The sequence below is a fragment of the Eucyclogobius newberryi genome, unplaced genomic scaffold (genome assembly GCF_026437365.1).
Source record: "Eucyclogobius newberryi isolate DKJ021-1_F unplaced genomic scaffold, fEucNew1.0.hap1 SCAF_1, whole genome shotgun sequence".
Taxonomy (NCBI): Eukaryota; Metazoa; Chordata; class Actinopteri; order Gobiiformes; family Gobiidae; genus Eucyclogobius; species Eucyclogobius newberryi.
Window position 1 is genome coordinate 25,773,145 of NW_027315723.1, and position 14,809 is coordinate 25,787,953.

At 41.2% G+C, this 14,809-nt stretch overlaps 1 protein-coding gene across 3 annotated transcripts; it reads left to right on the plus strand.

Moving 5' to 3' along the window:
- The first annotated feature begins 2,161 nt into the window (after positions 1 to 2,161).
- vegfab (vascular endothelial growth factor Ab) lies at positions 2,162 to 13,666 on the plus strand. 3 transcript variants are annotated; one of them, XM_072441295.1, is made up of 8 exons: positions 2,162 to 2,540; positions 3,837 to 3,879; positions 4,564 to 4,760; positions 5,386 to 5,462; positions 6,446 to 6,478; positions 9,254 to 9,328; positions 11,238 to 11,381; positions 12,285 to 13,666. In XM_072441295.1, the coding sequence occupies exons 1-8, from the start codon at positions 2,487 to 2,489 to the stop codon at positions 12,301 to 12,303; spliced, it is 642 nt and encodes a 213-aa protein (XP_072297396.1). In that variant the 5' UTR covers positions 2,162 to 2,486; the 3' UTR covers positions 12,304 to 13,666. The 3 variants fall into 3 exon arrangements, with proteins under 3 accessions (XP_072297396.1, XP_072297412.1, XP_072297403.1); XM_072441311.1 differs by lacking the exon at positions 9,254 to 9,328 and having other exon boundaries at positions 2,165 to 2,540; XM_072441302.1 differs by lacking the exon at positions 2,162 to 2,540 and having other exon boundaries at positions 3,859 to 3,879; positions 4,545 to 4,760.
- Positions 13,667 to 14,809: the final 1,143 nt, after the last annotated feature.

Below are 14,809 nucleotides of genomic sequence, written 5' to 3' on the forward strand. Positions count from 1 at the left end.
AGATCAATTGTGTTTATTTCTGTACATAAACACTTGAGATATTTGGACGCCATGGGCATTCATGTTATTTTGTCCAAAGTTTCTCAGGGCAATGTATTAAAGTGTGTTCAAACTGAGGGCCATGGACCAGTGGTCAACACTCAACAGTCATTCAGCTGGATGCATTTTGCACATTGCTTTAAGAGGCTTAGCGTGTTCATTTTAGGTCTGTATAACACTGTGATGTTATTGAGGTTTTTGTCGTACAATTATTTCAATTTGTTTTGCACGATCATTTGGGCCAGTTTGTCCGAGGGCCACATTTGGTCACTGGGCCATAGTTTGGACATCCCTACTTTAGATAAAGGAATAATTGTTCCTTATCGATCAAAAGTAGACATTAACCAAGCCAAACCCAGACAAACAATGATGTTTCATTGGTAAAGATTGCACTCTTCCTTTATTTGTTCTATCTGCTTTACTGTGTTCACTTTTATTGCTTAAACCTATTCTGACAAGTGCACAGGGTTTGTTTTACAGGCAACATGACATTTATAAAGCGCCGTCAGTGCGGCATCGAGTCGGGGGAGTCTGTTTAATGTACTTTTATTTGATTAAAGCTCTTCTGTGTGTGGTATGTAATGTATCAGCACAAAGCACACTGTGGATGGGCATCTGAGTCAGCAGAAACAAGAGCCTGCTCACACTACTAATGAACCCATGTGTTATTCTTCAATTAACACTGGCCAAAGGAACTCCTCTGTGACGTGATCACATTACAGCAGGATCTTCCTAAAAGCGTCCTTTCTCTCTCTGTCAGCTTCTCAGAAACTCCTCTTGAAGTCTCTGGTCTCATTCCTTCCGTCCATCGAGGCTGGGAATGAGTTGAAGCAGGTAAGCTTGAGAAGACACAGGCATAGCTGCCAACTTATGTCATGACATACTTAGCAGCTCTTTCCACTTTCTCATTTCAAGTCTCCATGTATAGTGGAGCAGGCACGCGCTTGGTCCAGCAGATGGCATCACTATTATGATAAATGTCCACTTGCACACGTTTACATATACCACCAATGATAACACCATGAGCACACTTTTAGATTTCATGCCTGAAGGCTATTTTGTAATCATGTTCAGAATTGTATACAGGCAAAATGAATACAAGCTTATTTTTGAGACTTTATTCATTCAAATGTGTTGGTTGAATGTGATTCTTTTACACTCAAATGTACACAGAACATCACGTTCAGCAATAAAAGGTATAATCATTACATTTTTTGCCAACATAGTCATTCCCAGTGTTTCATTTGATGGCGTAATACCTGCTGGAGGTGTGTTCCTATCAATCAGACGCTTTACAGTCACGTTATAACACACGTATAGTCGGTCAGACGCGCGCGCCTCTTCTCTCTCGCACTTGTCCGACTGCGCTGCTCCTCTAAAACCCGCGCTCCTGCTCCAGACTCTCTGCTGACATTTATTCATTCGACTCCAAGTCACGATCTCGTGCGTAATGACGCGCGCATTACCGGGGAGACGACTGGCGGATCCGAGATGGCGATGCACGCGCGCACACGTGGTTTCGTCTACGTGTCCGGACACACACGCACTCTTTGCAGGGGGTGGAAGTAGCAGAACCTTATTAGACTCGGAAATAATAATAAGATCAGCAACATTCAGTGCATAATCATACGACACGAGGCATAATAATGATAATAATAAGCGCTTTGATTTGGACAAGGGGGAAAAAACCTTTAGACATTTGTGACGCTCCTGTCGTTTTGAAACACGCTTTCTCCACAACTCGTCCTCAGTCACGGGACGAGATCCACCGGCATCTTCTGGCCGATCACATGAGAGAACTTAAATAGGTGAAACTTAGAGTAAACTTAGAGTAGCGTGCAGTTGGACACACCTCTCGCTCCCATGATCCAATCACGCACCGCGGGCAGAGCGCGCAGCCAGAGGTGGGCGCATTATGAGCACGCAACACTGACTGAGCGCTGACCTGCTCCGCGCGCACTGACCGGGCCAAGGGAATAATCCACGGAGACGGGCTCCAAAGTTTTTTGTTTCCCCCTTTGGCGACATCTTTGGCATCACGTTTTTTTTTTAATTTTTGCTCAGGTGGCACGAGGCAAAAGGCAAAAAGGCAAAGTCGCATCCACCGGACAGAGACACCTGGAGACGGCTGTCCCAACAGAACATGGGATTATATTGGTGTAATGTGCTTTCATGGTTTTGAGGGGCGCTCCGGGCTGCGATGCGTGCTTTATGGATTTTCGTGTTTCTGGATGAATATCACTGGCAACAGCTGAGAAATGCGTGAAAGGATCATACGTGCCCAGTCTGGACATCATATGGAGTTTACCTTTCATTTGTAGAGAAGTTTAAGCCGGTGTGCTCGACCTGATGCTGTAAACTTCAACACAAAAAACACAACATAGCGCCTCATTTGGCTCTTTTGGATTTTATAACGTTGCTTGCTCGTGGATTATATTCCCAACACCATGAACTTTATTGACAGTTTCACACTATTATTATTGACGCTGTCAGTTATCAAGGTAAGTGACCACCAGAGCCACACACACAAAAAGGGGGTAAACCTCCAGTGACCTCTATTTGCTACATTTGAGTCACGATCATTTCTGTGGCTCGTCCTTGCCTTTATCTCGGCTAGGTCACGGATCGAGTTTGAACTAAGATCAAATATTTAGACTAGATTTTGGACTTCCCTTTACGCACAGGAGCCACTGACCTTTTACATCTCGGTGGCGGGGAGTGGGGCTCGCATTGGGGGGATTTTTTTTTTTTTTGCGCAAATCACCCTGTGAGCTTTGGGCTGTGGGTGATTGCAGGCCTGTTAGAGCAGATATGATTACGCTTTAAAGGCGCAGCGGGTCCATTCTGAAATAGGACGTTTCACACACACGTTTGACACTTTGCTGGCCACTGGCAATTGCACAGCGGGCACAGAAATCGTTAACTCTATAATCATTAATCAGGAGCCGTGTGCCCAGGGGAGGCCGTGAGCAAAGGTGAACATGCAAGTGCGCGTCACAAGTGCACTCTTTACGCAGCGTGTGGAAAGTCTTGGGTGTACAAGTTGCCTGTGGCGGCGGCGGCGGTGGTGGTAACCTTACGCCACATCAAACTTAGTCGACCGATTTAACTTTACTTGTAAGTCTCGTGATAGTCTAGTTAACCAATCCATGCGTAATATCCAGGGGGCGGTGCTGAATGAGCCTATTTCATCACGCGCGCTCATTTCTTTTATTACAGCCTTTATTCAAGTGTGTCTGTCTCTATGTGTCAAAGCTTTGCCCCGGTCTGTCTGTTCCCGTGTTTCTTAAATATCTCACCCCCCACACACACACAAGTCAGCAGGTCGATAACGCAATACTGGCCAGGTGTTGCCAGGAGCGACAGGCGCAGAGCTGAGCTGAACGCACCGCGCGCGCACTGTCTGGAAACTTGGCCGGGACCTCACGCAGTGTGCAGTGACAGCTTTTCCCCTCAAACAGCTGAAATTCCTGGCATTTTAAGGTTCCCCCAGATTACCCGCGGTGGGAAGACACAGGCTTAGGCAGTTTGATCAGTTCCACAGATTGTGCACGCCTTCAAATGTCTACATGGCTCAAACTGTTGAAAGATTACAACACATTTCTCTGTCAGGTCTGGTCAGATTTGGACTGATCGGTGGTGTTTTATAGTCTTCTTAAACTCCCAATGCTGCTCGTTCATTTTTGCATGGATCAGCAGATGTCATGTTAATAGTAATAAAGCTTTCACTGTGCTACATTAGATCTTTTAGACGTGTCAAACTAACACTTTGCTTTTGGACTTGCTTTTTCTTGTAGAGCGCGCACATTCCGAGGGAAGGAGAGAGAGGTCCGCATGACGGTAGGTTTCTCAGGGCACCGTGGGAATACACTGCACCGGGCTCCTTAATGGCATCGAGCCAAAGCCTGCTCTGTTCCAAAAGGGAAGTGGTCGCCTCCTAGTGGACAACTGTCTAACTAAAGCACACACTGAACTCACTGAAATGTTTAACTCAATCTAGGCCATTATGTTCTTATTTACATCTTAAAGTGAATAACTTTGCCGCACAAAGAAGAATTTCATCCTTTTGACCTGCTTTCTACACAATAGAGTGGTTAGTTGCTTAATCTAATTTGGACAATCAGGAGCTGAATCTGTGATATTGTTCTGGCCTGGCTTGTTTGGCTTGGCTTTGTGCCGTTGAAAAGAAGTTGTTTTAGGCTCACATTCTGAATGATGGACTCGGGTGTCATCCACTTTTGGCCTTCCAGAGTTTCCCAATCCTCAAACCTCGTTACTCTAAGTTATGGTCAAGGATGTTTGTTATGAACAGTGTGAAAAGAGATTGCTGTTTCTTTTGGTACTTTATCTCAATGTCATCTTTTTGTATAGCAAATATACAAAACAGATATTTATGTTGGATCCTAATGCGCTTGTACACAAATGATTACTTAGGTACACTTGGGTGACTGGAATGAAACACTCTGTACCTGTCCTTGTACCTCTCTGTCATTTAACAACAGCAGATGTGTTCTTCTCTCGCAGTGATTCCTCTGATGGAGGTGTACAACAAGAGTCTGTGTAAGCCTCGGGAGCTTCTGGTGGAGATCATACAGGAGTATCCTGAAGAGGTGGAGCACATCTTCATACCGTCCTGTGTGGTGCTGACACGCTGTGCCGGATGCTGCACTGATGAGATGCTGCAGTGTATGCCCACGTCCAGTTACAATGTAACTATGGAGGTGAGCAAAGAACAACCTGATCATCTTTGGGCCGGACTTATTCTCATTCAGCTTTTATTACGGACAAAGGTTCATTTTAAAATATCATTAGCCCAAAGTGCATGAGAAATAAAGACTGAAGTTCAGCAGGTGCTTGATAGATGTGTGAGGAGCCTGAATGAACTACACCAAAGTCTATGCCTCACAGCAAGAAGGCGACTCCCAGGCAGAGTGCTTCCTTTCTCTGCGCAATTTGCATGTTCTCTCTCCCATGTAAATCAATAAAAATACCTTACCATATATAAGATAAGATAAGATAATCCTTTATTGTCCCAGAATGTTGTGATATCATCTGAAACCCAGCCATTGACATAGTTTGCAAATATTGGCAAAGAGGCTGTAAGTCTGTCCTAAAAAGTTTGTGTCTTGGAGTCAAGTAATGTTTTGAATGACATGTTTATGATTTCAACACATTTATCAAGAGTGCCCTTAGTAATGGAGCACTCGTTATGTTGTACTTGTCAAACCTCAGTCCTGCACTTGCAGAATGGGGTTATGTGAATGAAAGCTTAAAGATGCTGTGCAAAGAGCCTATGTATAATGTTTCCAGTCACTAATATGTTTCTTATTTGTTGACTTTTTTCAGATAAAGAGAATAAAACCACAGAGACAACAAAATGATATCTTCATGAGCTTTACAGAGCACAGCTCCTGTGAGTGTAGGTAAGAACCCCTCTGACACAGCTACGGGAGCACATGAAACTTTGACACATCTGCATTCTGTGAGATCATTATCTTGACATCTTTGGCCCCGGATCAGGTGGAAGCATATCTCTACAGGGGCCGGGTGCTGTAGTTTGTCCTCATGCCATTGCACTTGTGAGAAAGTGCAGCTTTGTGCTTCTGCAGGAGCAAGAAAAGGTCATTTATGAAACAGCTCCTGTGGAGACTTAGTCACTGGTCACAGCAACTGTTTTTTTTAAAGGGTTTGTGTCAAGTGATTCTTGTATAATAGGCAAATGCATCCATGTTTGCATAGAATATTAGCATAAACGTGTTGTTGAAAGCAGGACCCATCCTGGTAGAAGCTGGTCATATGTCAGCTGATTGTAACATAAACCGGGCGCAGCAGCGAGTCTACACAGAAGAGGGCATAAATCTTCTGCCCATGTTCCAAATGACACTTTAAAGGCAAACAACATCAAGAGGACTCTGCCTCTGCCTGTACAAACCCAATGAATGTGTGGCATTCAAAATAAGCTATCAAACACATGTTGTAAATACATATGTGGTGTAGAGCACATTTATAATATATAACTTGCTTTCATCCATTATTACATGTTTAAAAAATACCTAGAAATAAACAGAAACATATATAGATTTTACAGTGAATTCTCAATGAGTTGCTTCTGTTAATGACATAGAAGAGGCCCAGTGTCCTTTTGCTTCTATTCCCAAGTTCCATCTGTGTTTGAAATCTAAGCTCTGAAGTTGCCAGACACATTAAACTTATCACACATTAACATCTGTAAAACGTCACATCGCCTGATCGCATCACAGTTTTTGTAACCATGGGCCCCACGTGTCTCTCTCTGTCCATTTTGTGAAGATTGATTGCTAATTTTATCCGGTAATGAATTTGCTCTTGCGTTGACACATTCATCAACCCTGCCATTCATTTTGTGTTGTTCTGTGGGTCTTTTCAGGTTAAAGAAAGAGGTGAAAGAGCAGAGAGAAAAGTAAGTACAGCTCAGTTCATATTGTGGTTTTGGAGTAAGCGTTTTCCTCGTGGTCATAATGTAGGATTGAGCTATGATTTGATTTGATCCCTCTTGTCTGCATTCGAAACTTACTTTAGTTTGCCACTTTCATACATTAACCACTAACCTTTTCTATTATGTTTAACCTCAAAAACTGAAATCAGGTTCTTTGTATTAGCTGTATCGTGCGAATGTTATACAAGTAAAAACTATAAAACACTCACATTTCAATCACATTTGTTAAAACATTAAAACACATTTCAAATTACGCTCTCACGTACAAACATAGATACAACTCAAATACAACAGTGTTTTCGTTGAGCACAACGGCACAGTTTAAAGGTCCACTATGTAACCTTTCTGGTGGAGGGTCCACCACCTGCTTCATCATAAAGATGATCTTCTTTTGCCTGTAAAATGTAAAGGTGGGCAATATATAGAAATGTAGATAATATTGTGAATGTTGTTTTAAAAATGTGTAAAACAAAAATATTGAGTTTATCGTTTATAGTTAAAATTCTACAAAAAAACTGATTCAAAATGTAAGTGTTATAACCTTTAAAAAAACGCACTTTTGAGATTAATTTGATACACATTTCACATTTGGCCGATTAATTAAACCTCAACAAATACATTTGAACACATTCCTGTTGGACTGACATATGATATCATCTGAATATAGTTCACAAAAATATCGCCCACCCCATCTATATGTAATCTTACATGGCTGTAAATTTAGCGGTCTCCATGGAGACAAGCCACCTGGCCAAGTCACAAGTCAGATCCGCGGTGAGACGTCACAGTAAAAATACATTTTTGTATGTATTTTTGAGTAATCTAAATACTGTATTGAAATACATACAAAAAAATGTTTAATGCCATACTATGGAACAATCCAGGCAACGCAATAGCATCATCATGAAGTCAAGCACCAGAAAAGTTACATAGTGCACTTTAGGGCTGTGCTTGATGTATCGTGATCGTGATATCATGACGAACTTCATTTTAATAAACGTTTAACACCGGTTTTAACAGAATCAGGACATGTATCATATCAAGTTCTCTGTATGGGGATACGTATTGTATCGTGGACCCTGTATCGGGATATGTATCGTATCGTGGACCCTGTATCGGGATACGTATCGTATCGTGGACCCTGTATCGGGATACGTATCGTATCGTGAGGTACTAGGCAATACTCAGCCCTAGTGCACTTTTAATAGCCGAGGATAAAGCTGGGAAACACATTCAGGTGAATGAGTGACTCTGCTTTTCTTCTTTGTGCACTTACTGTTTCTACTCACTCAATACAGAAAGTGCTTTGGCTTTGGAGAGCTACTAAACTGTGATGTTTGACTGACTCCCCATTTCATGCAACTAAAACTGCTGTCTCCTTAATATTGCTCAGTCCCATTACAGATCATCTGTCATATAGATAAGAGCCCTCTCTGGAGCACACTCTTTAACCCGCCTTAAGTGTTTACAAGCTCAAGATTGCTGCGTTTCTCCACTAATGACAGTCTCAGGGTCATTCAACTGCTGTTTGCGACGCTGCCGTGCTTTCATGTTCGGGGGCCGCTGACCCCACAGTAGCGAGAGGTCAAACCAACACTCATCCTGCTGAGGTTGTGAAACTGCTCCAACAAAAGGAAATTCCTAAACATATAGCCTTCATATATATCAGCGCTTATCTGATGCCGACAATAAAGAGCACGTGTGACTTGTTTCTACGGCATCGCAATCCCAACTGAAACCTCAGCATAGTGAATAGTGTGGTGTCAATAGATATCAAACTTGTTTTTGATACTAAAGAAAAGGCTTGATACCGATTTCAATGTTTTCAAAATGAATTAAAATTAATTAAAAACATAGATTAAAAAAAGATAAGGGGAAAAAAAGACAAAAATATAAAATTAGGAAAGTGTAGCATCCAAAAAAAAGAGTGTTAAGGCACACAGAGTCCAAAATAATAGTCCCATTTAGTCCAATGTCTGTCAAATTAATCTATTTTCAAGTTCAAATGTGATTTTTATTCAAACGTGGTATGTCGGTGATGATGTCGTTCCAGTCCTTCATCATCGGCGCAGTTTGTGTCATCCAGAACAACATTTGCAACACAGAATCATGTAGTTTCGTCATCGTATAAGGCCATTCTGCAAACGTCTAAATCTGTCTCATTTTCGTTGTTTTTCCACGTCTGTTCAAATGCGTAACTAGTCTAAATCCTGCTGTTAGTATTGATTAATGACTCGATTTGTGAATTTTGAGCAAACCTTTTCGTTTGCGACCCAGACTTCACCTGTGAATGTCCAGGCTGAATTCACTTCTCTGTGTTTCAACACGCCACAAATTGTTGCCTGACCTAGATAGATTGGGAAATTGTGTTTTGGTTCAGTTTATTGTACTCAGTCCCTCTGAGACGCCAAACCGCAAACTCTTCACACAGCGCACAGTCATTGTAGCGCTGAAAAAATATTTGTAAGTTAAACCAGTTCCCAAAGTGTTTTTTTGTCTTCTTCTAGAGGCACATGGCATTGATTGTCTCATTGCTATCGGTTTCAGCTGTTTGAAAATCCTCCAGCTGTTTTACGACGCAATCGCCCGAAAAATAAATGATCAATTGTGATTTACTAATACTGTTCAACCAATTGGTGTAACTAATCACCCATGTAGGTCTCGCAAACATCAAACATTGTCTTTTCCGTCTCTCAGGCATCTCTCTGCGTTGTTGTGCTCTTCTTGTGTCTTTTCCAGAAAACCCCAGCAAGGCAAGGGCAAAGGCCTAAAGAGAAAGCGAAAGAAAAACAGAGACAAAACAAATCACGACGCGTATGTCAGCTCCGCCTTCTCCACCTATCTGCACCTGAGTGTTGCGCTTCTCATAATTAAGCTCATTTGGGAGGAGCTACTGTGCCCTTTTTAACAACACCTCACCATTTTTTGCCCATTGTCAATTAGCATGTCGCTTCTGTCCCACGCTAGCTTCATAATGTCTTATGTGTGTGCTCTAACCTGTTTTGCTAATGTTAGAATTAGCAAAACACGTCCTCCGAGTAGGGGTGGGTGATATTATTGTCTCGATATCAATTTTATCTGGACGTTTCCATTGTTAGAAGCCACAGGAAACGTGCAAGATGTTTAAGTAAAAGCCTTGGTTCAGTGAGTGTAGAAATATCACTTTATGCCGACTCTTGTTTGAACAATTGCAGGTATTTGCAGATTCTGAAATATTTTGTTCATTATAGACCAACTTTTCACACCAAGAACGATTTAAGAACAGATTTGTGCCTCCCAAATACCACCAGATCTAAACCAGGTCTATTACAGCACTAATTCTAATCCAGGTCATAATACTTTTAACCAAGCAATTACTAAAAGGAGGGCAAAAAACGTTGATATAATACTCTCTAAATACGGTAAACACCTAGAGCTAAAGAGCTTTCAGATGTATCATAGTTTGCGAACAATGATATTCTTATTTAATATCAGTTCAAAACATTTCCAAATTACCGATATTGATATTTTTGATATATTGCCCACCTCGAGCTTGTTGTCATTTTACATTTCAACAGCTCCAGTCACTTGTAGCCTATTCATCAAAGTCTTCCTCCCAGCACAAGCTGCCATGTTTCTAAATAGATCACTCCTTATTGGTGAAAAGTGACGGTTCAAGTTGCGCCTATCGTTTCAGAGATGTCGATTGGCTGTAACTTGACCCTGGTTGTGAAGGCCCACCAGCATGGCCCTGCACTCCAGCCCATACTGTAGTGGTCTATCTGCGCAGGGATCACCACCAGGATCACAATCTCACTCCCGGCTTCACTGTTGAGTCTGTGGCTTGCGTGTGTCGCGTACCTGTCTCCTTTCTCCTCTTTTCATCTTTCCAAACAAGTTTTTTTTAATGCTGGTACTTTCATGTAACGTCGAGATAATGTTCGATGCCTATCTGTGTTCCCTTTTATACTGTCTTTGGTCCTCTTAGAAGGATTTTGTAAATGTTTTCCTATGTGTATTAGTGTCTTTGTGTCCTAGCGTTTGTCTGAAAAAGTACCCTTATTTTACTCTAAAAATGTGAAGATACGGTACTGTGCAAAAGTGTTTGTAAAAATAAAATCACCTGAAATCTCAAAATCACCAAAATAAGGGATAACAACTGCTCAGTTATCCGGAAGAGCAAAGATCCACTCCATTGCTAAGTAACCGTCTTGTTCTGGGATAAATGATGTCTCTGAGCTTTCTATGACCTCTATTATTAGCCATACAACCCAAAATACGCTCTACATTTGGTCAAATCAAATTTCCTACCTGACTTAAACTTTTGCACACTACCATATTATCTCACTGAGATCTGACTGTGAACACTGAATGTAATCATTGCAGTATTACAGAAACTGAGCCTTCCATTTGTGAACTGCCGCCAATGTGTAGTTCAAATGTGCACTTTTCAATAAATGGAAGTGTTTGTTAATGTGGCACCAATAGACTTGTGAGTCTTCTTTGGAAGAGTGTGTGTTTGCATGAACTAGCTTTACTCACTGCATGTCCTGTGCCTAACCACGCCTCATACTAAGGTGATTCAGTCGAACCAATGGGGTCCAGCGGTTGGTGATTCTGTGTTTTTGCCTCAATCCAAGCTCTGTGGAAACCTGTGTGCAACATGTGTCTGCCACAACTGTGGGAAGACTTGACTTAATATAATATTGTTCTAAATGATTTGATCTGATTTTTGTCCGTCCAGTGTCTGTCAGCCTTGCTGCGAGAGCTGTTCGGACCGAAGGAAGAGGTTATTTGTGCAGGACCCAGCCACGTGCCGCTGCTCCTGCAAACACTCAGACTCCTACTGCAAAGAGCGGCAGTTAGAGCTCAACGAGCGGACCTGCAAGTGAGTCGCAAACATTAATGGTCGAAAATCAGCTAAATCTGTATCGCAGACAGGTCTTTTCATCTGTGGATAGACATTGCATTTCATCACGAAAGATGTTACAAAAGCTATTAGGAAATGATGATGGGCTTGTGTGATCTTGTTAAGATATATGCCAAGTATCAGCCAGTTCAACTGAGGGCACGGTGGGGACGTGCATAGCAGCTCACTAAAATTGATTGATAGAGTTTAAAATTAAAGAAAGTGGCCAGAACGTAATCTACATATTATAATACATTGTTTGAATTACGTGCCATTTCGCTGGCTCGGCCTGTGATCCTTTCCCCCACACAACCAGCGTGACAAGGAAAACCTGGTCCAATGTGAGAGGATTCTGAACCAAAGAAACTCAAATTTAGTTTTAAAATAAACCAGTTTATATTTTGAATTACATTTGAAATATTCCAGAATTGTTCTGGCTTCCATTTTCCTTTCAAAATCCATAGTTAGATATCTCACTTACAGTTAGATTTGGTGGTTTCGTTACTTGCATGATGTTTACAGTGTTTGCTGGAGAAGAGTTGGAACATTGTGTTTAAGTATGTTAAATGATTACGTATATCACCGTAGACAGTGACAGCTGATAATTTGTCTTGGCAATCTTCCAAAGGGCTCAAAGAACAGAATATGCTTATTGATTACATCGCTGCTATCCAATGACGAGGTTTGAATTTTTATTTTCGTCACAAACCTTTGGTTTCTAAGAAGTTAAGTAACCTCATTTTTCAGGGGGTTTTAGTCACTTAATGCCCAATTTCAGCTTGCCAGGGTTATGTGTGTACAAGTAGCAGATACAGATAAAGCTTAGTATAGAAGAATGCACTGCAAATGACCTGTTTTGATTGTACTTTCTGTTCTTCTCAGATGTGACAAGCCGAGATGAGAGCGTCGGAGGCACCAAATATCCAAGATGAAGGAATACTGTAGAGATATTTCAGCACTTTTATCCCTAAGCTCTTCTTTTGTCCGGATAGCATTCCCATTGGCAAGACTGAGAGAGAACCGCCGTACCAGGAAAGACTACGCTCAAGTCTTTGTGTATCTGTGTGTAAATAAACCATGATACTGATGTTTTATGCTGCTACAATTAAACCTATCATTTGACAGAAACTCTAGCCATCACATGGTTTTGCGTTCTAACCGGCTTGCAGTGTGACGCAGATGTTCTCTTATTGTCAATTCAATGTACTATGCCACTACATCATCACTGGATAAAAACGTCTCTTTTAAACGCCACAACCAAGACAATGAAACTGAGGCAATGGCGAATGCTGAAGACAGTCCTTTTTTTCTTTTTTCTTTTTTTTTTAGCGCTGATAAGACTTTGCCTCTATCAGATTTCGTCTTCCTTTTCTCGGAAGAACATGGCGGGACTGTTGAAGATTCCATTGTTTTCGGGAATGGGAAGAGACTATGGACTGTGGAGTGCCATATACCTTTAAAGGGATACTTCATTAAATAGCATATTGTACTTGCTACGGAAAACCACTGAAAACATCCTATACTGTAGTTTGATTCCATTTGAAATAACTGTGCCTCGCTAAAATGTACTTCTGTTGAGTATTTTAAATTATTTTTCTTTGGAGGGGAGCTGTTGTTTAGCTAGTTATATGAACTCTATACAGAAAACACAATTACTCTATGTGTACATACTCTATCCCTTTACGGCATAGTACACTCTAGATAATTTATGTTAGAGAGTATTTTCAGTATTCATTCTACCCATATTTAATTTGGTCTATTTATATATACAGTGTTATGTGTAAGGTCAGACAGCTACTCGCGGCGCGGAGTCCCCCGTGCTTTTGTAAGAAACTAAAAACGACAAAAACATTGATTTGTTAACATTCCCTCAAAAGATGCTCTGTTTTTGCTGATGCTATCAGTTCTTTTCCCCGTATCTAAAAAAAAACCTGTGGGTGTAGGCTGTGTATATCTGTCTAAATCTGTCTGTGTGCGCGTGTGCGACTGTAGATGTCCCGTGTGTTCAACTTAGGCGTCTTTTCCGAGTGTTTTCCATCCTGCAAGCCGCCATGATAAATAAACTACTGCTTGCCACTCACCGTACACCACCATTTCAAACGTTGACTATAGTGTAATATTCAGAAACTGTCTGCCTTGGACCTTGAATCCTTCTTCCTTAGTTCATTTGCTTTATTATTATGTCAGTTATTAACGTGTCAGTGTCTGTAAAAACATATTTATTTTTCAAATTATATTGTTTTATATAAAACAAGGAAAAGGTTGCTGTGTTGTGGCTGTTGTGTTTTCAACAGATTTTCCTTTAGGGACCCACATATCTCAATGCTCTATATAAAACAAATGAGGTCAAACTATCAGCCATTTTCAAATATAGCGTTATTTTAAGTGGAACACTGTAACTTGTCTGGTTTCCTTGATGTTCTTGGCTTTTCTATATAGACGTTACATTATGATATCCTTTCTGCTTGAAAAGTCAGGATATTCAGCTGCCCAACATGACTAAAGTCGACACATCTTCTCTGGTCAGTCGGCTGCTTATAAAGAAAAGACATGCCTTTGCTTAAACTATATGTTCCTGGATCAATGCTTTACTGCCTGGTGGAAACTATACCAGAAGAATCAGAATCATTTATAAATGGCCACACAACAAGTTGGTGGAATCTGTTTTCGGTACAGCAAGACACTTCTTCTGTGTCAGTCACAGACAAGACAGGCAGACAAAACGCATACAAAACAGGTGAACAAACAAACAAACAAACAAACAAACAGGAGAGTCAGGAGAATTTGTTATTTTCATTTAACTGGACAATCAATGGAGACTTTGCAAATCTTTCAAAAGAATCTATCTTTAACGAAAACATCGCCAAGAACTATAATTTTCCAGACTACGACTTGCATTTATCAGAGCTGTACAACTTTTTCCCCTTGGATGGATAAAACCACATGAGCTATATCTTTAATCCACTCCCCTGTTAGTTTTCCTGTTATACCTTGTACCAGATTATCCCGAGCACCTGTGTCCAAGGGCAAAGTACGGCATTAGGTACAAGTGGTAGATTACTGACTTGTTCAGTGACACTTTAGCATTAGCTGCTCTCTGGGCCCCTGAATGACCATTAATTGAAGGTTGTTAGCTCTTTGGTTGTGTTTGTTTTGAAACACTGCCCCTTTTAGCCCCATTACTTCCCTGCTTCCAGATGGATTAGCTTCTTGCATGGCGCTAATAGAGAAGTGCCAGCGCGGCTCGCACCCGCTCATGTTCTTTATGTGCATACCTAAATATAAAGCGTACTATGTAATCCCTGCAAATTGTGGGGCCCCTTTCACTGAGTAAAACACCCCAAAGAATGTCATAAACCTTATAATCTGTGATTTAGCAGGACCTTGTAACCTCGCTGCCTGTGCAC

Excerpts from the sequence above, each read along its gene's own strand:
- vegfab (XM_072441295.1), top strand. The coding sequence starts at position 2,487 with ATGAACTTTATTGACAGTTTCACACTATTATTATTGACGCTGTCAGTT. Across the intron at positions 5,463-6,445 it reads CACAGCTCCTGTGAGTGTAG|GTTAAAGAAAGAGGTGAAAG; the intron begins GTAAGAACCCCT and ends GGGTCTTTTCAG. Across the intron at positions 6,479-9,253 it reads GTGAAAGAGCAGAGAGAAAA|AAAACCCCAGCAAGGCAAGG; the intron begins GTAAGTACAGCT and ends TGTCTTTTCCAG.